This window comes from Solea senegalensis, linkage group LG1 (genome assembly GCF_019176455.1).
Source record: "Solea senegalensis isolate Sse05_10M linkage group LG1, IFAPA_SoseM_1, whole genome shotgun sequence".
In the NCBI taxonomy this organism is placed as follows: domain Eukaryota; kingdom Metazoa; phylum Chordata; class Actinopteri; order Pleuronectiformes; family Soleidae; genus Solea; species Solea senegalensis.
Window position 1 is genome coordinate 17,296,518 of NC_058021.1, and position 20,317 is coordinate 17,316,834.

Genomic DNA, 20,317 nt, shown 5'->3' on the forward strand with positions numbered 1-20,317 from the left:
ACCAAAAAAGTGACGAGGAATGTATAGGGAGATTGCAGGACTAATTTACGTAATATCCATACAGAGGTAAACTTAATTTTTGAAGTTAGGCAGAAACAAATAGCATGTACTACTGCAGTGTATTACAAATAAGTGATGTGTCCTACAACTGGGGTTTCAAACCTCCTCGTCATTTATGGCCCCTTTGACAATTTAATCTAATCTAATTTAATCTAATCTAATTTAATCTTACATTTAATTTAATCCTGCAAGGCAATTCATAAAACAAAATAACTGAAAAAGCAACAAGTGTGATAGCAAGTACTTTTTCTGGCATAAACAAAAAATAAGGCAATGCATATCAAAGAGTGTTCCCCGATATATCATCAATGACGGACATCCAGTCTACGCCTAGTGCCGTTCCCAAGCCTGTATGAATGGGAGGATTGCTCCAAGAAGTTTACAAATAATTGTGTCAGTGTGGCATATGCCAGACTTGTGAAGTACCTGTTGACAACTTTGTTAGGAGGTAAGTTTGAGTGAATTGTGTACTAAATCCAATTTCTCAAAATCAGACACCCGAATAATGTGACTGGATGTACAGCTTACCTTCAGTTGGATCAGAGTCCAAGTCAGTCTCTACAGTTCCCACCCCCCAACTAATACCTGGAATATTAGACAACTGTGACAAAAACATGGAGAAATTAAGGCAATTTTTTGGGACAAGGAGGCAGAGTTTTTGCTCCGTCGGCTCAAAGAATTGGATATTTTTCCGAATAGTATAAGATGGATTCAGATCGTCTTGATTTCACATTGTGTCTCTGTGTTGTATTCTGGGGTTCAAGTGCTGCTACCGGTTGTTTCCGCTAGTGGCTGCTGTGTCACCATGAAAGGGAAACAGAGAGCGCTGAGTCGGATTGATGGGGTACTGAGCTGTGTCCTGGATGGTATTAAAGTTAGGAACAAGAACGCAGAAGTGTCTCAATGTCAATCCCTGCAGCTACAACCACGTTGATTACACCAGCCACATGCTTAAGCGCGAACCATCTTAAAACAAGCTTAAAATAAGCATTTCACACCCTAGTGGAGCAGAGGAGTACACACTTCTTTCAATATATCAATTCCCCATTAGCACTAGTTATACTAGGACAAGGACATGCTGTGACATGGTTGTGTCAAAGATGATTTTCTGTCACGACACACCGTGAACTCAGGGCAGTTTTCAGACAGATATTCAGCCAGGTTTATTTCAGCAAAGGTCATTGAACGCTGCATCTGCACAAGGCTTTACAGGAGCGTTATTGTTTCAGCGATGTGTCAATCAATGTAACAATGGGTCTGTGATGGGAAGAGCCGTGTACAGTGGGTGGGGTGTCTGTTCCTCTGCTCTGTGATTTGGATGTTGTACCGCAGGGAGCACAGGATGTTGCTCAAAGGTGTGAATGAAAAGCCTGGCTGGTTGCCTTGTCTCCCTGTGTTTCCCACTCACACCTCTATTTATCACACAGCTTCACTTTTTCATTGAGTTGCCACACAGACCATTTGTGAAACTGTACGTCTTGCTTGGGTTTTTTTTTTTTTTTCATCTGCTATGTGTTCGTTGTCTCTCAAACGTGTCTCTAGGATCATGGGCAGATTGCAGGAAGTACAGATCTGATCAATCCATGATGAATGCAGGGCAGGATGAGAGACCACCTCCTCTGCGGCAGTTTCTCTTGTTTTTAACAACAGTAGTAACACAATATTAACACTGATCAACACATCAAGTTTTCCTTTTCTTATGGTTAAAACCTATTTTATGTTGCATCAGCACAAATAGAGCTTCCATTCACACGAGCTTCTGCCGTCTCTTTGTTCTCTCTGTCACAAACACACACAAATACACACGCATACACACGTTAAGAGTAGACCCATCTGCACAGTCAGACTCGGTTAAAAACACCAATTTATTCTTGCAAACAGTCATGACATAAAGGACGGGGGGAAGCGCAGATCCAGTCACATAAAGCCGTGTTTCCTCTGAGTGCAAAGGTTCAGTTTGGTACAGTACGGCATGTATATGTTTTGTTTCCATTAGCAATAGTACCAAAATAACTGGCCCCAAGCGTTCCATTCTTTGGCAGCCTTCCCTCGGGGTACCACAGTATGATGATACATTACTTTTGAGGCTAGACTCACTCCTTTGCAAAGGAAGTCAAGGCAAACACCTGCAGTCTATTCTTATATAAAGCTTGACGTCTTCATCCACAGACGGAGCAGGAAAAAAGAGCTGTTGGATGTCCTCCATTGCTGTCAAGTATGACATCACGTTACACGACCATCAGGCACAGTGCACAAGCCAATGATGCCATGATGGAATCACAGGAGATGCATCCAGGAAGCATTTTAATGCCAGGTGTGAACAGTTTGACTTAAAGGTGACATCGAATGCTCGTGTCACACATATATGTTAGTTATGGAGGTCTACTTACGTATATTAACTTGTTTTCATGCTCAAAATCCTCCTCGTCGCTGCGAACGAGCCGATCGAAATATCTCCTCACTGACGCTATCGTCAGCTGTGCTGTTTCAGACCAAAATCACACCGCCAGAACGTGGACTGTGTTGTGATTGGCCAGCCAACGAGAACTTTCCCACTGTCCTGTGATTGTACCAGTAAATACCATAACGCTGGGATTCACAGGCAGATTGACAGAGGATACCCATGTACTTGTTCATGTTTGGCATTGTCTCAGTTCTCCTCAGATCTGTAACGTAACTCATCTCTGACTCCAGAAACTCCATCCGTGGTCGGCTCACCTGATAATCAAATCTCCCTTTATTATGCAGTCTTTGCCCATATTTTGTCACCACTCTACCACCTACGCACGCACATTACACATCACTCGCACTTACACTCACATTCATTAAAAGGAGAGAGCAGAGGTAACATTACCACCAGCTGTGAATCTCCAACTTGAATAGTTTCCTCCTCCCGACTGTCTTCCATTCATTAACAGATCTCGTTCAGGAAGTCTGCCACAACGTTGGAGATGTGAGGCTGAATGAAATGGAAAGTGATGCAACGGTGGCTATCTGCAGGCGGAAGGAGTAATAGGCTGTCTTTCACCTTCATTTGGAGGCAGGTGAGTGAGATAGGGAGGTGAATAAAAAGCACATGAACATGTTTCTTTCCAGGATTCTCAGTCTGAGGTATCACACCAAAGTGCTCCAGCAGTGATGCATTATTCAGTGTTTGCTCACCCTCACACCATCCAGAATGGGCTCTATGAGCCTATAAGCTCCCGGCAAAATTAAAGACTCAGAGCAACTGTAAGGTGTTTGTGTGTTCACCTCACACTGAACTCACAAGGCCGGGGTGTGTGAAGTCTGGACGATGGAGTCCATGACCTGCTTGTCACGAACAGCCAAAGACGAGACCGCGCCGTCGACGAGGTGCAGACGCGCCTGTGTTTGGTGGCTGAAGAGAGGATCCACAATCTTTTGGTGTGTTTGTGTCGCATATAAAACAAAGTCACCGCAGTTACGAGCAGCCATGCTACGATGACACCACCCACACTGAGGAGCTACTATGAAGTAATGGATCATGACGCGTCTGATACCCAAACCACGCGGAGTCGAGATAAGCCCGCATGCTGCTGCACACCCCCACTGCTATCAACAGGAATTTTAAGAAGCACGTGGGACACTGCTGTTCTGTGCTCATGTCTTTTTGGAGAACCACGATGGGAGAGGCAGCTTTAAAGAAATGTGTTTGATGTTAAAAAACACAGCCACACACTCTGGGGATTCTATTCCAGTTATGAAAGTAGTACCGACTACTGGGAACGGGAGTTCTGAGGAAAAGCCTTTTAAAAATATGTGTGCTCACAAATTAGGGGCTTGCGCTGGCATTTGCAGTCATGATGGCCTTAGATGGGAGGGGAAATAGTGCAAATACTCTTTAACAGAGGGTCATGTTTGCAAGCTATTCTTAATGCCCTTGTTTGAGTTTGCACTTAGATTAGATTCAGGTGGTGTCGTCTGCAGGAGGGGGCATTTCTCAGGGTTTCAAGTAAACCTGGACTTATGTGAATTAAAGCGACACAATGTAGGATTTCAACCTTCAAGTAATGTCCAAATTATATTGATGGTACATTAACTTACAACAGACATTATGTACATTATGTAACTGCTGGTTTCGGGTTCATGTGACTAAAAGGAGGTAAATCACAGCCTGTTTGAGTGCCTTTGAGCCTGCTGTGTGTCAGGCTGGGTTATTTGTCATCCTCTCGTCCCTTTTATTGATCAAACAATGCTCATACGATGAGTAACAGGTTATGTAGGTGTAGTTGAAAACACAAGCTACGCACCGTCGTTCTTTTGCCATTTGTGTCCGGTTAGTTTTCATCTCTAATATATTGAATATTGATTAAAAAATTTCATCATCGTTGTATGAAATGCTATAACACAGGCTACCGTAACTGTTCACCGGTGTCGCTGGCTTGTCAACAAATGCACAACTTGCTGTTGTAACAAGCAATACCGTTTACCACCTGTGGGGGGACCCAGAGAGCAAATCCTACGCTGTGTTACTTTAAACCCAGGGGCATACGTTCAGATTACCAGCCACATTGTTCAAAACCCCATTCAGCTCCGATACATTGCAGATCAGATTGTATGGTTCACGTTCATAACTTCATCTGAGTTTCATGTGAATGCTACTGTCTGTGGAAAATAATGTAACTTTTTCACACACAGGAAAAGTAGAACTTAGGAAGCTTTTGCAGCTCACGTGTCGGTGAGATTTAGCTGTAGAGGACACTCTGAAGACAAAAAGCCACATGGATTCTGATACGACCATATATCAAATACACCAAACTGATTATCTGATCTAGTACGACATACTGAAGTGACACGAATCTGATTTGAATATATCGGGACAGATGATTTGTCCACACTGTCCTGAAAAAAAAATCCCTTGAGTCACAGCAGTGGAAAAGATGCAGGTATGAGTCACTACCGATAATCTGAATGTAGTTTTTTTTTTGTAATAAAAAGCTGTTGCACATTTGAAGCATCTATGAGAGGACGACTTTGAGTCATAGTGCTATTTCCTCTTGTACAAATTAATTATAGTCAATATTTTTAGATTAAAGCTGCTGTCAGTGATACGCAAACAAATATCAGAACAGTTCAGAAAAGAACGACTTTCATCCTGTTTGCACTTATTTAGCGTTCAAGCGTAATATTAAGTTGAGTCATCTTTATTTCTTATTCTGCTGTTACTGGTTGTTGGTGGTCCTGGTTTACCAGGTTGTGTTTGGAGTACAATGTCAGAATCGTTTACTCCTACTTTAATCGTTTAAGTCATTTTTTTTGTCTTACTTTCACTCCCTTCAGCATTTATCCACCAAGAAACAGCCTTACAAGCACATAAGACCGCCCCTTTGTGGAGTCCTGGCTCCCGATTGGATAAATTGTTATTACTGTCAGACCTCTGACACTGAGAGACACATGTACATAACTGGACATGCAGATAACTGTCGGGATTATTCAGTGAACGTGTCTCACTGACTGATCAAATTGTTGTATATAATGTCAACATGACTGTTGCGTTCGGTGCCGTTTTCGTCTGTGCTATAACAAGCATCTGTCAGCCCACTGATGTGGTTGTCTAGCTCTCAAATGTAATGTATTGGCCCATCAGCGTTGCATTACACCCGTTGTCTTGTTACCGCCGCGTCCTCGCAGTGATACCACGAGCGTCCCCGGAAAGGGCAAACTCTCGGGATGTCGTTCATTTTAACGTCTGGTGTTTGCACGTACAGTATAGAAGCTCCGGTCACACAGCCTCATAATGCATGATGGATAGTTGTGGTTGCTCATGATTAGTCAAGCAGCACAGGTAAAGTGTTTCCCTCTAAGCCAGAAGCAACTCTTGATCAGCGGTCCGTGTCTGAAAACCCTCGCCCACATCTCCTGTTTTCTCTCTCCTCTGTCTCTCTCCCCCTCAGTGTGCTCCCACTGGGACTGTTCAGCAGAGAGTGCCTCCCACTTAATAGATGTGACAGAACCCACCACTGGATGGACTTTAGGGGACAGTGTGGCTGAGTGGAGTGGAGGTGGCGGTGGGGGGTGGGGTTTTAGGGCTGCCACAGTCAGGGGTGTCATGGCCAAAAGGCCCCCCCCCAAAAAAAAACACTGATGATTCATGAGGTGAAAGAGGGGGTGCAGGGGGTAAGGTGTGTGTGTGTGTGTGTGTGTGTGATTGCGTCATGGCCGTGCTCTATTCTTAACCAGGACACACTTGAGGAACGGTCTTTAGGTTCTAGGTAAATAAATGCACATATAGATGCACACAGCTGAACGGACGGCGTACGTGTTATTCATACTGCCGCTAAATAAATCTGTGTCATACGTGCATCCACTCTTCCACACTGGCCTCACCCACTCGTGACGCCCATGGTGACACAGAAAACTGGGCGTGGCTGTTGGTGCCGTGTGGGTATCCCCACTGGAACTTCCACCACGCTCACATCATCTTATACGTGATGAAGATGTTGAGTTGAGGAAACAGTGAGGGAGAGGAAAGATGAGTAAAAGCGTTGTTAACTCGTTTCACTGGTCCAGTATACAAACACTTGATAATGCTACCTTTCAACAATGACAGCAGCTTAAGCTGGTGGCTCGTAGTTAGCACGTTGGGTGCCTGCCATTCTGTGTCTTTCAACCATCTGTTAACTTAAGATGTTTAATTCTTTGAGCTGACAACATCAACTCATTCTCCTCATCAGTCCAGATACGCACCACTCTGGATTTCTTCAGAGAGTGCCAGCTTGACTTTGAGTGAACATAAACACACAGGGGTGCAGTGGCTAGCATTGTTGCCTCACAGCAAGAAGGCTGTCGGTTTGTATCCCGGTTCGATCGAGGGCTTTTCTGTGAGGAGTGTACGTGTGTGTGTGGGTTCTCTCCAGGTACTCCAGCTTCCTCCCACAGTCCAAAAACGAAACAAGCAGAATGGGTTAGTGGACGCCCTAAATTGACCGTCGGTGTGTCTTTGTATGGACATGGCGACCTGTACCCTGCCTTTCACCCTCATATGGAAGTTAAATGCAGTTCTAATTCACCTCCAATCGCATTATCATGCAACTTTCCTCTCCTTTTACCAAGTGTAATATATAAAATAACATCCATCCACTCTGCATGTACTGTATGCACTATCATATACTGCATATCTCCCTTACTGGCTCCCACTGTAAATAATTTGAAATTCTTTTACATATCCTTCTCATATTTATTGAAGGTATTGGTGCACTCTCTTCACTTGCACTACTAGAGCTGTCCTTTAATCTCGTTCTACACTCTATAATGACAATAAAGGTGATTCTAATTCTGATTATCTGGGTGCTGTTCAGAACTTTGATATACAGTAGTACAATCTTCCAACAAAGCAAGCCAGACAGACACCAACAACTCTCAGGAAAATCCAGGATCAGTTGTAAAACAGCTCGAAGATGCTAATGGAGAGATAAGAAGTGGAGTGATGAATGCCACAGAGGAGCAATGATGCAGAGCAACGAGGAAGGAGGAGCATTGTTTTATTGATTCAGGCATTAATGTGCATTATGTGCAAATTGGTTCAGGGTGGCCCCTCATGTACAGCCGACTGCTGCGCAAACAAATTGGAGCATTTGTCTCAGTGTCTACTCATGGGCACAACGGGGTGAGAATATCCCGTTTTGATTTATGTATGAATACTTCTTTCGTTGTGAATTTCACCCAAGTCACTCGCTCCACGCGTCTTATCAGGAAATGTCCCAGGAGAAATCTCCGAATCGCTACTTGTCAAATGGAATAAGCTAGCTTTCTGTCTTTGACAGCTAAAGCGAGGGGGATGTGGGGGAAGGGAGGTAGGGACAAACAAAGAATGGTTTATATTTATGTATGTGTGTGTGTGCAGTTTATACATATACATATATATGTGTGTGTATGTAAAAGGTGTGTTCATCATGTCATGTGGTTACTTCATTTTGATAAATATTACCACCTGTTCCTCTGACTTCTGGTGTTAGTACAGTATCCATGATACGTACCTGTACTTCTGCTATTGTGCTTGTGTGTGTGTGTGTGCATGTGCGCATGTGTGTGCGTGTAAGTGTAAAATAGAGCTGCATCACAATGCAGAGCCTGCTCAAGGTCTGCCTGTTAAGAGCACACAAATAGCCAAACACACAAACACACAAACACACGCAATCTCTCACTCCCTTTCCACACATACAAACACACTTGATAAATGCGTATACATGACCGTGTCCCTTTGTGGACCGTTGCCATGCAACATTTTTCTGATTGGGTTAGCATGTACACTCTCTCACTCTCACACACACACACACACACACACATGCTCTCCTTTGCCACACCCATCCTCCTCTCTCACGGGACACAGCTGCACTTTCAAGGCCGAGGATGGAGTGAGGAGAAAGACGCGGCTGCTGTCTCCAGGAGGAGGGAGATATGTGCGAGCTCTTCTGCTCACGCCCCCTCCTTGATGAGCTCCTTGGAGACGACGGCGGGGGTCTTCAGTTTGCATAAGGAGTGCATGTTATTTTGGTTGTTTGTTTTTACTCCCATTCCATTTTAGAAAGTGCAAGTAAAGTAAAGCATTCTGAAGGAAATGTCATCTCGACACCAAACGCTAAACCCCTCTTTGCCTTTTTGTCTATGATGCAAAGAAAGCGTCGACGTCAGACCAAATTCCTCACAGTCTCCAGTGCCGGCAGGTTCTCAGGTTTGCTGTTTTGGGATCTGTTGATTTGGCTTAGAAAGATAAATTGAGTGATTGCGGAAGGATGTTTCACTTTATTTCCTGTGTGATATGACTTGAGTGTGTTTGTCTCCACTCTTGCAGACAAATATGTGGCCCCCGGTGATCGTGTAAAACACCGACTTCTGAGGCGAGACTCTTGTGTAAGTTGGACACACGTCTTTGCTCCGCACTGTCTCTCCCCTCCGCGACAGAAATGGTGTGTTTTCAAAGATTAGACTGGGGAAATGTTGTTTACAAAAATTTATTCATACAAATCTTACAACACTTTCATAACATTGAGAAACGTAAAAGCCCACATAAGGACTCCTGTGTGTATAATGATGTCACTAATGTTCACTGATAAAACACATTGTTCTCAGATAGATAAGGTTAAACATTGAAGTAAGGCGTTTGGCGCTTTCAGAAATATCAACAACAGACATTTTCTAGGATCTAGAACAGAGTCTCCTTTTTTTCATCTTCTTCTTCTTCGTCGTCTGAAACCCTTTTTTGTTTCGTCGTAAATAATATGCCTATGCTTTTTCTCTTGATTAATAAATTACTGACCAATATCAAAACAATCAACAACACCTTGTTATCAACAGTAACAAACACTGGTCATTGTTCACAACTCTCACTGACACTGAACACCCAAGATCCCATGCACACACGCGCGCACACACACAGGAACACACTAACGTTGCCTGCTCCATCATATACATATACATTCTTTTTCTTTTTTTAAACTCGGTAAATCATTGGCCATGCTTTAAAAAGAAATCCTAATTCTACTACTATCGGGGCAGACTAAGCCGAGCGATTAAACAGAGTAAAAGGAAGTTTCAATGTAAGCTAATGGACTGCAGCATTGTAGGGCCACTGAAATCTGCCATCTGTCACTTGTGGCGAATTCTTATTTATATTTTAATTTTTTTTCATTTTGTATTTTTTTTTTTCTCACATCGACGCAAGGCACCAAAGCCAAAAAGCTGTTTCCACCTTCACTCAGTCACTCATTCACACACACACACGCACAAACAAAGAAAATGCACACAAACATCCACACCTGCACACTCACTCTCTCACATTGTTGCTTTCAGGATGAAACCTAATTGGAGAGTGTATTGGTAGTTTCTCTGTGGGGATGCACAGGCCACTGATGGGACTGCAGGGGTGCATAAAGCTGCATTTGCATAATATTGAATAAATACATAACATATCTCTCTAATAAACATCAGTGGGAAGATCCCTCTGCTGGAGGGCAGCGTTTGTCATTTAGGGGGCAGAAACTCTGTCACTCGCATCTTGTTTGTGCTTCCACTGAAGGGAATTCAACGTCTGACGTTTTCTATCAGACTCATTGACCCTCATCTAACTTTGGCAGGTGAGGTGAGATGAGGCGGTGTTGGCAGCGCCCTCACTTCAGAATTGCTTCAGGTGTGACTACCTCGCTCTCTCTCTCTCTCTCTCTCTCTCTCTCATGCATACACTCTTCTCTCCTCCATGCACACCACTCACTCATCTCTCCATCACATCTTCACTTGCACATTACCCAGCGGACGTCTTACACACAAACACACACACACCCACCAGCCTCGCCTCAACAGTGGCACTGTCGAGTCAGACACAAAACAATCTCTAACAACTGGGACAAAGGCAATCAGCAGGCAGTGTCTTGCCTTGTGATGTCCACAATGCAAGAAGCATGGGAGGTACAACGAAAAGAAAGAGGAAAAAAAAACAACCCAACAAGTCAGTGCAGTACCAGTTTCCACCACCACTAGAACTCCTTGTTCACATTTCCAACACATCTAAGGAGGGGAGGGAGTGATGCTGAAGAAAAACACACACACGCAGCTTTAACACAGCCCACTTCCCAAATAGCACAATCCAAAAAAAGCATGAAGGCATGCAGTTTCTAAGCAAACACGTGCACCACTAAATAAGAAGTTAAATATTCCCTTAACTGTAAGCCAGGTGCTACACTCGTCCCTCTCCACCTCCTGCTTCTCTCGTGCTCTGCCTCCTCTCCTTGTGCTGCTCAACATCATCACAATCAACAGTTGAAGCAGGAAAACCTCTATTGACCCAACAGTGACGTGAATATGTGTCACCTCTATACTGCACATACACATACACACACGCATGCAACGTTCAGTCCTGTCAGCATGTTCCACCTCCTACAGTGAGGGACTTTGAGGCGAGTGGAGCTGTGCTGCTGCAGCATGGGCTTCCCTGTGCCCTTGCACAAGCCTGCAGGTGAATTTCCCTTTGAAAGACAGTTGGATTTGTACTTGAGAGACAATGTTAGTCAATCAGTTATCCATGGAATGAGAGGCTGTTCAACACAAGCCACCTGAATTCCCCTGCTGGAAGAAGCAAGCTGTACCAAACCCACAGAGCTCCCATTAAGGGAGCAAGGAGGAGGAGGAGGAGGCTGGACAAGGGCAACATCTATCATTTAGGATAAGCCGGATATGCCTGCACAGAGCATGCTCACTGTTTCTTTGGGCCTATTTGAGGGAAAACAAAAATCAGAAATCAAACAAACAACACTAAAAAAATAGAACGTTGGTTACAAAAATAAGTATAACATTCAATACTTTGATTGTCTTTTTAAAATCTATTTATTTTCTGCATATGTAGATGATTTTTTTCTTTTTTTTAAGATCTCAAGCATAACGTTGAAGGTGCACAATTATCTTTTCTAATTTCTTCTTCTTCTGCTTCTTTGTTGTTGTTGTTGTTCTTTTTTTGTTGTTTTTTTTTTAACCATTTTGTTTTGTTTTCAGCATTTTTAAAAGATGAAAATAAAATATTGGTCCACAAAGTATAACTGTGCGGTATCAAGTGCTTTTGTACAAAAAGAAAAAAAAACGATATTATTATTAAAATATTCATTTTAATGGCTTTACTTCATACATAAATACATGTTGAAAGAACACAGGCGCAATCCACTGGTTGGTCAGATATATCTGAATGACTTTGATTTAACGACTGGATGTATATACACAGGAGGGGGCAGTTTGGGCGCTGAGACAACGCTACAAATAGGCAAGTCGGCGTCCTTTGTTCCTAACTCTCTGTCTGTACCTTCTTCCCAGAACCGCAGCCAAGTATTTCTGCACGGCCATCTGCTTTCTATAGCGACTGTAGCTGTCGGTGAAGATCCCATCTGAGTGTCTTTTGGATAAGGGCTCTGACTCGTCCTCCATGCTGGTGTCATCACTGGAGGATGAAGAAGAGAGAGAGAGAGAAAACAAACGGAAATGCGTTAATACATCAAATCATAATAATAATTAAAATAAGCACATCTCAATTTACTGTAAGAAAGGGAGAAAAAAACACGTGTTGGACCTTTAATCGTGTCTTTTTGGGGTGGGGGGTGCATAAACAGCATAGTGGAAAAAAAAAGTTAGAAATTATTAATTAGGAGCCCATTGCTTATTCTGACGCATGATTTTTAAATAGCGCCTGGGGGGGGGATAAAAAAAAATCAATTTATAGATCAGTCACTTATACAGTCTATTTTCCACTTCTCATTGTCGCCACAACAACAACGACAACAACAACAAAAATGATATGATGTGGATTCTCTTTTAACAGTTGAATGTTAATTTTTTCTTTAAAGTAAATAAATAAATAAAAATAACACGCACATAAAATGAGAGACAGTGATGCAGCAGCCTTAACTTTGCACATACATAAATTAAAATTAAAATAATAAATGATGACTGCAGGTGAACGCTTATAAGAAATGCCCTTACCCTGCACGAATTGTCATCAGAGAATGCAGATAATGCCTCGCTGTTAACTGACCCAGGATCTCCCTCAAGGCTCTATCTAATTCTTCCTCAGCATGCCTTTCTGGTCTGAGATGATAAAACGCCAAAACACATCGTCAGTGACTTAACAAAAAACAACACAAAAAAACAGCAAAAATAAAAGCAAAAAAGCGCAGACAGAATGATCCAAAAGTAGCCTAAAATGTCCCCCACCCTCCCACAGGTGCCTTTTAATGGAACGCACAGGCTTTCCCTTCATATATATATATATATACGTATATTTATTTATATGTACGTATATATATATATATATATATGATTTTTAACAGGATCTGAATCCACATTTTAGGCTACTCGGTACGAAAATAACATTGAACAAAGAACATGAGAAACTCTGGGGGAAAACAAAACGAGCAAACATTATCGCAAACAAGTCATTCAATCCATCCCTCTCAAGCCTTTTTTTTTTCTTAAATGCATTTTCTTTTTTATTATTATTATTTGGGGGGTCGTGAAAGCACATTTACCTCTTCTCTGCTGGGTAGTAGAGGGTGTACGCGTCGTCGTTCAGGGATGCTGGGCTTCGTATAGCAATCTGGTCGCCATCAAAGCCCATGTCGGATAATGAATTCCCATCCTCGTCGAAGGCGTCGTTTTCAAGTCTGCAAAGAGAAGGAGGAGGGCATCACAAATCTGATCAGTGCACAAGAGTGGGACGCGGGAAGCGCGGAGACGACGCTGCCAGCATGGAGACGTAAAAACAAAAAAACAGGGGAAAAAAACAAAAAAAAGATCAGTGGGAGGTCAAAATGTGTTGGAGGAAACGAAAAATAATCAAAAAGAAATTTAAGTATTTAATAAATGTGATTTGCACCTTTATTTTTTCGCCACATTCGTGATTTAATCGAGAAAATCTTCTTATTTTCCACCTTTTTTTAAAAAAATAAAAAGGTTTTTTTTTTGCTCCATAAACACAGACTCGTTAATTATTTACAAATCGAAACAATGCATGTGAAAATGATCGCGTTAAGCGTGGGTGTGGAGCCAATATTTTTATTAAAAGAATGCCGCAGAGAGAGATGGAGAGATATAGTAAATAAGAACCACGCCCTAATTATGGATAGGATTTTCACACAGAGGGAGAGAAGGGAAAAAAAAAGAAGAAGAATACATGTTGAACGGCTCGAGCTCTCCGATTCGTTTTGCCTCGCCTCTCCTTGGTGACGCCAGTTCGCCGTCATCCCCAGGGCGATCCATCGCTCTGACTGCGCTCTCATTTTTAATAAGGGGAGTTCTGTGAACCGTCCCAGCGGACTGATGCGTCTACGCAATTTCCATAAGCATTTTCCACATGCACCTGAAATCACCCACATACTCTGTGTGCCCTAGTGTTTGTTGTTCCTGTGTTGTTGTTTTAGTTTATGCGCAATTACGCACACCCGTGTGTCATAAAGAGTGCAAATCCAACGCGCGCACACTTGGAAACAGTGGAGTAAAAGCAGTTTTCGGCTGCATTCAAGAATGTATACGTTTACTCTGGCATAAGAGTGAGGACATAGAGCTGCGTGAGGTGCAAACACCTACCTGATCTTAGGGTAACTTAGTCCGATAGGTGTGCAGAAGACGCTGTAGTGCATTAAGATTCCGTAGATGAGCAAGATTAAAGTGGCTTTACTCGAACTGGCCATGCTGTTGTTAGGGAATAAGGGGGAAAGACATCAAACAGGTTAGTTATCATGCTCGCCCTTTCTTTGTTCTGTCAAATTCACATCTACTTCTTTTATGACTACTAACTATTTAAAAAAAAACATAGTTTAAATTTACGTAGCATCCATTTGCTGGCAACAAAAATCACTTTCCTTCCTTTTTTTGGTTAAAAGTTTAATTGAATCCCTGCATGCAGCAGGCAAAGTGATTAAAAGCAGCAGATATCCATGCAGTGCAGAGGGGGTTAACATTTGCCCCGTTATTTAAAAAAAAAAAAAACAAAAACAAAAAAATCTGATTTTTTCATCGATGAAAATTCCCCCGAGTTAAAGGACAAATCCGCAGATAAAAGCACATACCTATAAGCAGGAGAGCAGGGAGAAGGAGGGAGAGCGCTTCGCTGTAGGATGTGATCCGGGCGCGGCTGTGGTTCACTGAGTGAGTGAGTGAGTGTGAGAGAGAAGAGACACCGTAGTATCTTTTCTCCCCTGGCTGAAGCGCCTCGCGTCGTCTCCTTGTGTTTTTCTCCCCTTCAATTCACAGCCTCTCTCGCCCTCTTTTCTCTTTAAACACACACAAAAGCAGCCAAAGGGACTCGAGCAGCAACAACTCTCAGTGGTGGCAAAGTGCGCCGTGTGTCCGTCCACACATCGTTGCTTTAAACTTTAGTCCTGTGCTGTGATTGCCTTGGATTTTTATCCATGTATCGAAAGCCTCCCCCCTCTCTCCTCCCTCCCTCCCCCTCCCTCCAATAAGTCACATTAAGGATGCTATAGACGTCATCAAGTCTTCCTCCCGGAATATAATAGTACAGTTCCTTCCCCATCGATGCATCTGTCAGACTCACCCTCCCTCCCCCACCCCTCCCTTCCTCCCTCCCTCCATTCTAAGATGGAAGTTTACTTCCAAACTTTCCTCTCTTTTTTTTTCAGAGTCAGAAATGGTTGTGAATGCATACTAACTTTGCACAGGACGACGTGACGACAAATCCAAATCAATTTGTCCCCCCCTTCTCACACTCACTGCGACCACTGCTGCTGCTGCTGCTGCTGCTGTTTGCTGCGGACAATGCGCCACACGCGTCATTCTAATGAGCGCAGTCACTCAGGGGTTTGTGATTATGATTGAGCTGGAAAGTGATTTTTTTTTCCCGGTGATGATGATGATGCTGATGTTGTTGTTGGTGGTGTTGGTGGTGTCATGTGACTGGACAGTTTTGATAGAAAGCGGATCAGGCTTCAGCCCAAGGCCCCCGGGGAGTCGGGAGCTGTCCAGTACTGAAAAGGAAACGTCTCAAATTGCGGCTTTTCTGACTTTTTTTCGGTCACTTTTCCCTCATCATTTACAATAACTGCTCACTGATAAAGGCGGGCGGGGGTTGTGGCGGCGGTGACAGCGTTCAGGCCCTGGGCCTGTCCTTTGGATTGTTGAAATAAACGAGGTAGCCTATGTAATCTGATTTGAACACAGGCTGGTGACGCAAGACGCCACTTCAGGGAGACGTGTCTTCATAAACGATTCGCCCAGCATTGTTCTCCATTTCACAGCACGCTGCATATGATATGTAAAAAAAAAAAAATCAGCTAACACGTGGTGATTGTGAAAGAATTAAAATAAAAAAGTAGCCAGGCGCTAGTTTTTTATTATTATTGTTGTTGTTTGTTAATAATTCAGACAAATAAAACTACAAGTATAAATTCTATATTAATATTAATGACACATGAAAGCAGATGCAAGTGAAATGAGACTTTTAATTTGAAGTAAGGACGTCTGTGTGTGTGTGTGTGTGTGTGTGTGTGTGTGTGTGTGTGTGTGTGTGTGTGTGTGTGTGTGTGTGTGTGTGTCAAAGGTCGCGCAGGGGCCTTCATTGTGACTGAGGCCTCGTTGATCCACGCACACTCTGATTTTGCCCTGCGTGTCCACGAGTGAATCACACACCTATAGCTCGCTCACCGCCAATGGAAGAGTTGTAGTGAAGGAGGCGAGAGATTCACGTCAGCGTTCTGTTTACTCTGACGCAACGTGACGAACAGAGTCGCTCATTTACCGTGGGCCTATCCCCAACTTCCCTGCCGCGGTGCGTGATTTCTGTGAAGAGCTCAACTTTAAAGACCCGTGTTTTTTTTTTTTTATCTCTGGCAGAGCAGTAATGTGAAGACAGGTGCAGGCGCAGCTCCAAGCGCCGAGCAAACGGCGCCATCATGAGGAAAGTGAGAGGAACAAGTGCGCTCCGCTGAGACTCAGTCAGATGACATGTGAGGGGGGGAAAGGAGAAGATGAGTAAAAGCTGCTGCTCATCATGTCAACCAAATATACAGCTTTGTCAGCTTTGACTGCTGCGGAACAAGGGACGTTCTTTTATTAAACAGATCACTTTCTTTTTAAATTGTGTGTTAAAATATAATACCATAGAACTTTATTGTTCATCTTAAATTTGGGACATTTTCATACGTGTTCAAATATCAATACAGAAACAGGATCACACCATCAGTGCATTCATACCAACACTGTGTCGCCTACGCTCTCATTTTTAAATGCACTGCAGTAGTAAATGTGTGTGTGTTGCCTCTTAGGAGTGTTTCTGGCGTAAACACTGACCTTGTCAGGACCAGTAGTCCCTATGAAGACCAAAACCTGCTCCTAACGAGACACTGGTTAAGGTAAGGAACTGGTTAGGTGTAGGACTACGGTTTTACGGGGGGGCTAAATCTGTTTACGCACTCACATTATGGGGACTTGTCTTCCTCATGGGGACAAAAAACAAGTCCCCATAACCTATTATTATATTTGATGAGGTTCAGGTGAGCGTACATCTCCAGAAAATGAATGTAAGTCAATGTAATGTCTCTGATGTCATGGAAACCAGACTGTGTGTGTGTACCTGGTTTTCTTATGTTGTAGGGACCTAAATATGTTTCAACAGTCACAGTATGGGGACACAATTCAAGTCCCTATCACACTAATACTACTAAATTTAAAGGTGAAGACATGTTTTATAGTTAGTCTGTTAAGTTTAGGGTCAGAGTTAGGATTGGGCCAGTAGTAATTAAGGTTAATGTTAGAGTATGTTTCCAGAAAAACATGGAAAAACTGGCGGGTTCCGCAATCTGTGAATCAAGCCTCAATCTCTGTCAGGACAAATGGACAAATGTGAAATAGATGTCACAGGGCAGATCAACAAAAACTGATTGTGCAAAGAGCAGTTCAGTACTCCTTCAAATGTTTTATTGTGGCCCATTATAACAAAACAGTGAGCATCATATGATTTATAATGACTAAATAAAACAAAGAATTTAAACTAAATATGAAACACATTTTTCTTTTTTAAAAAATACATTCCTTTTTCCTGTTTTAGACTTGTTGCTTAATTAGGAAGAATACCAGCATTGGTGTCTTTGTTTTAAACCTAAACAATAAACAGTGCTGTTTAAAAGCGAAGGAAATGATGTCATGTTAGAAAACAAACCTTCACAGATTTATTTAATGGGAAAGGTTTGTCTCGAAGAAGTTCAAACATCTTCCTCACTCACCCCACATACCAGAAATGTCTCAGTCAATAGGGGGCAGCAGATCACTTTACAATCCCTTGTCTCATATAGCATCTGCAGTGGCATCAGTCTGCCATCAGTGTTATCTACTGACATGATATGCTTTTATTTTCATATCTTTACACACAATAGGGTTAGGGCTACTTACAGCGTGTGTAGCACTCCATCTGTATGTGAACACACTTAGTAAAAGTGTCAATAAATAGCTTGTATGTACAAAACCCATTAATCAACCACAGAGGGCGCCAAATATCTGCACAATGAAACAGCAATCAGTTCAACACACCAATGCGTTTAAGTCTGAATAATACAATTTAAACACTTATTCTAGACGATTGTAGTAACTACTAGTAACAACTTTAAAAAAACGTCATAAACAGTGATTGTGGAGTGGGACGGTGGCTTTTCTATCTATCTGTTGGGGACGTCGGCCATATTGGACACACACTGGGAAAGCCTTTCAATGGGAGTTGGTGTGACGTTCATTGTTGTCGGAAATTACTTGCATGACCATAGATCAATGAAAGACCAGAGTCGTTGAAAATGTAAATTCTGTGATATACTCTGAAACGACGCTTTTATTTTGTGCTAGTGCTTTGTTCAAAAACAACAGCTAGAAAAAACACACACTTTGTTAAAGTCTTTGTTTTAGACTTTAAACTTTCTTTGGTTAAACCGGTGGTCAAATAAAGTGGAAAATAAAGAGGTTTTATCGATTTATCGATCCCAAAATGTCAACATTAAGACTTCAGGCACTTTACAGGCTAATCGAGTATAAATGATATAATACATACAAAAATGTATGTTGAACAAATAGTATAGGAACATAAAAAACTAAAAGCTGTTTCTGAATATTTAGTTTTGTCTTTAGGGACAGACAAACAGACAGCAGACGACTCCTCGCATTGGATATCTGGAAAAAACGAGCTCCATGTGAGTCCGTGAACGCAGCATGATTCCTTCTTTGGCCTCGTCGGCTCCTCGGTCCTTGTCCAGCTATTGTTGTGTGTCTTCGAGGGCGACCTCGACCTGAGAGCAGGCGGTGATTCTTGGATTTTTTCCATGGTTTGTTTCGCCGCTTCTCCGCCGTTTAAGTAGCATTTTCTCCGCCGGCGGTGTCTCCTCGTCTCTACAGGAACACCCGGGATCCCAGCGGAGGACTTTGGGCTGGTGAAGTAGTAAATCGGCATGGGACAGACGGAAGACTGAGCGTCCACGTTAGAGAGAGTGTGCGTGCGTGCGAGTTCGTGAGTGAGTGAGAGATATTGCTTGAGTCGGCTGTTTTCACACGTATCTGGATTGCTGACGTGAAATCAAGAAAGAAAATCTTGCGGTGGAAGAAGATCAGAGGGCGCATGTAGCCGCATTACTACACTGCTGAGGTCGCTTTGAAGGTAAGAAGTGTTCTCCTCTAATGTTACATTGTGTCTGGAGCGGGGCCTGGTGGAGCTGTGACTCTTGGAGAAAAGTTAGATCAGCGTCTCAGGAGAGTTTCCTCGACGCGTTACATTGTAATGAAACACTGGATCTTTGTTGAATCCGATCTGCGTGGGCCTTGGCTTGTTCCCACTGTGAGGACAAGCTCCAAACCGTCCTCGAACAAGATTGGAACGCTGCCCTCACTCAGTTTTATCCATGAAGGAAAACAATAGAGTTAACAATCACACTTTATTGTCTTGTGCTTAGCTCAAATTACAAAATGACTTTCATTATCACTTTGTACATTTCTTTCACATTAGGTTTAGCCATTTCAGTGTCTGCCTCACCCAGTGTGACACACACACACACACACTCACACAAATCAGCTGCTCGAGGCCTCAGCTGTGATTCTTTAACTGCATTATAGTCTCCAAACTTGGACTGAACCTCACTTTTGCCTGAGACATGAAACATGCATTTCTTTCCTGGTAGATTTGGTAGTGATGAAGATGTAATCTGTCATATTTATGTTTTTAATATAGCTTCACTTCAATAACGTATGTGTTATTGACTTAAAACAAGGTAGAAAATCACTACACAGGGTCATCAAATGAATGAAGGTATTAGATTTTGACTGGCACTGATGATGGAACATGTAAACATAGAGCAATCAAATGTTTATTTGCCAATCATGTAGAAAAGAAGGATTAATTACTCAGCCCTTTTTCCAAACTTCTTTCAGTCATAACAGTAATTACGATGCAGTTAGTGCAGGAGTTAATGTAGTGTGTGTGTGTTAGTGTGCTTTTATACTCTGGTGCCACTGTAATCCTCCTCCACTGTAATCCCTCTATTAGTACAGCCCCGTTTGACCGGACAGTCGTGTCTCCGTCACACAGACGCACATTCGTGCACGCGCACAGCTGGGATGGAGAGGGCTGTTGGCAGAGGAGTGAGGAGCATTAACAGGTGGTGTTGGCTGGGACTCGGGGACTTGAGTTCTTAACAGGAGGATCCTCGAATTCTCCTCGAGTGTCATCGTGGCACAAAAAAAGGGACTCTGCAGTATCAATACAGTCGACTCGTTA

At 42.8% G+C, this 20,317-nt stretch overlaps 2 protein-coding genes across 3 annotated transcripts in view; one reads left to right on the forward strand and one right to left on the reverse strand.

Moving 5' to 3' along the window:
- Nucleotides 1-11,652: 11,652 nt before the first annotated feature.
- adcyap1b (adenylate cyclase activating polypeptide 1b) lies at nt 11,653-14,952 on the reverse strand. 2 transcript variants are annotated; one of them, XM_044046279.1, is made up of 5 exons: nt 14,622-14,952; nt 14,140-14,244; nt 13,083-13,217; nt 12,538-12,642; nt 11,653-11,998 (listed from the first exon to the last, which is right to left on the reverse strand). In XM_044046279.1, exons 2-5 carry the CDS (start codon nt 14,241-14,243, stop codon nt 11,815-11,817), a joined length of 528 nt encoding a protein of 175 aa, XP_043902214.1. In that variant the 5' UTR covers nt 14,244; nt 14,622-14,952; the 3' UTR covers nt 11,653-11,814. The 2 variants fall into 2 exon arrangements, with proteins under 2 accessions (XP_043902214.1, XP_043902221.1); XM_044046286.1 differs by lacking the exon at nt 12,538-12,642.
- Nucleotides 14,953-18,757: 3,805 nt separating this feature from the next.
- yes1 (YES proto-oncogene 1, Src family tyrosine kinase) overlaps nt 18,758-20,317 on the forward strand; it is a 29,693-nt gene continuing 28,133 nt past the window's right edge. The window contains exon 1 of the mRNA XM_044028510.1: nt 18,758-19,204. The gene's annotated coding sequence lies outside the window, so the exon portion shown is untranslated. The remainder of the gene's footprint in view (nt 19,205-20,317) is intronic.

What these genes read in the sequence shown, in the direction of transcription:
- adcyap1b (XM_044046279.1), bottom strand. Translation starts at nt 14,243, where the DNA reads ATGGCCAGTTCGAGTAAAGCCACTTTAATCTTGCTCATCTACGGAATC. An exon ending in CTAAGTTACCCTAAGATCAG is followed by an intron (nt 13,218 to 14,139) that starts GTAGGTGTTTGC and finishes TTCTCTTTGCAG; the next exon opens with ACTTGAAAACGACGCCTTCG. An exon ending in TACTACCCAGCAGAGAAGAG is followed by an intron (nt 12,643 to 13,082) that starts GTAAATGTGCTT and finishes TTATCATCTCAG; the next exon opens with ACCAGAAAGGCATGCTGAGG.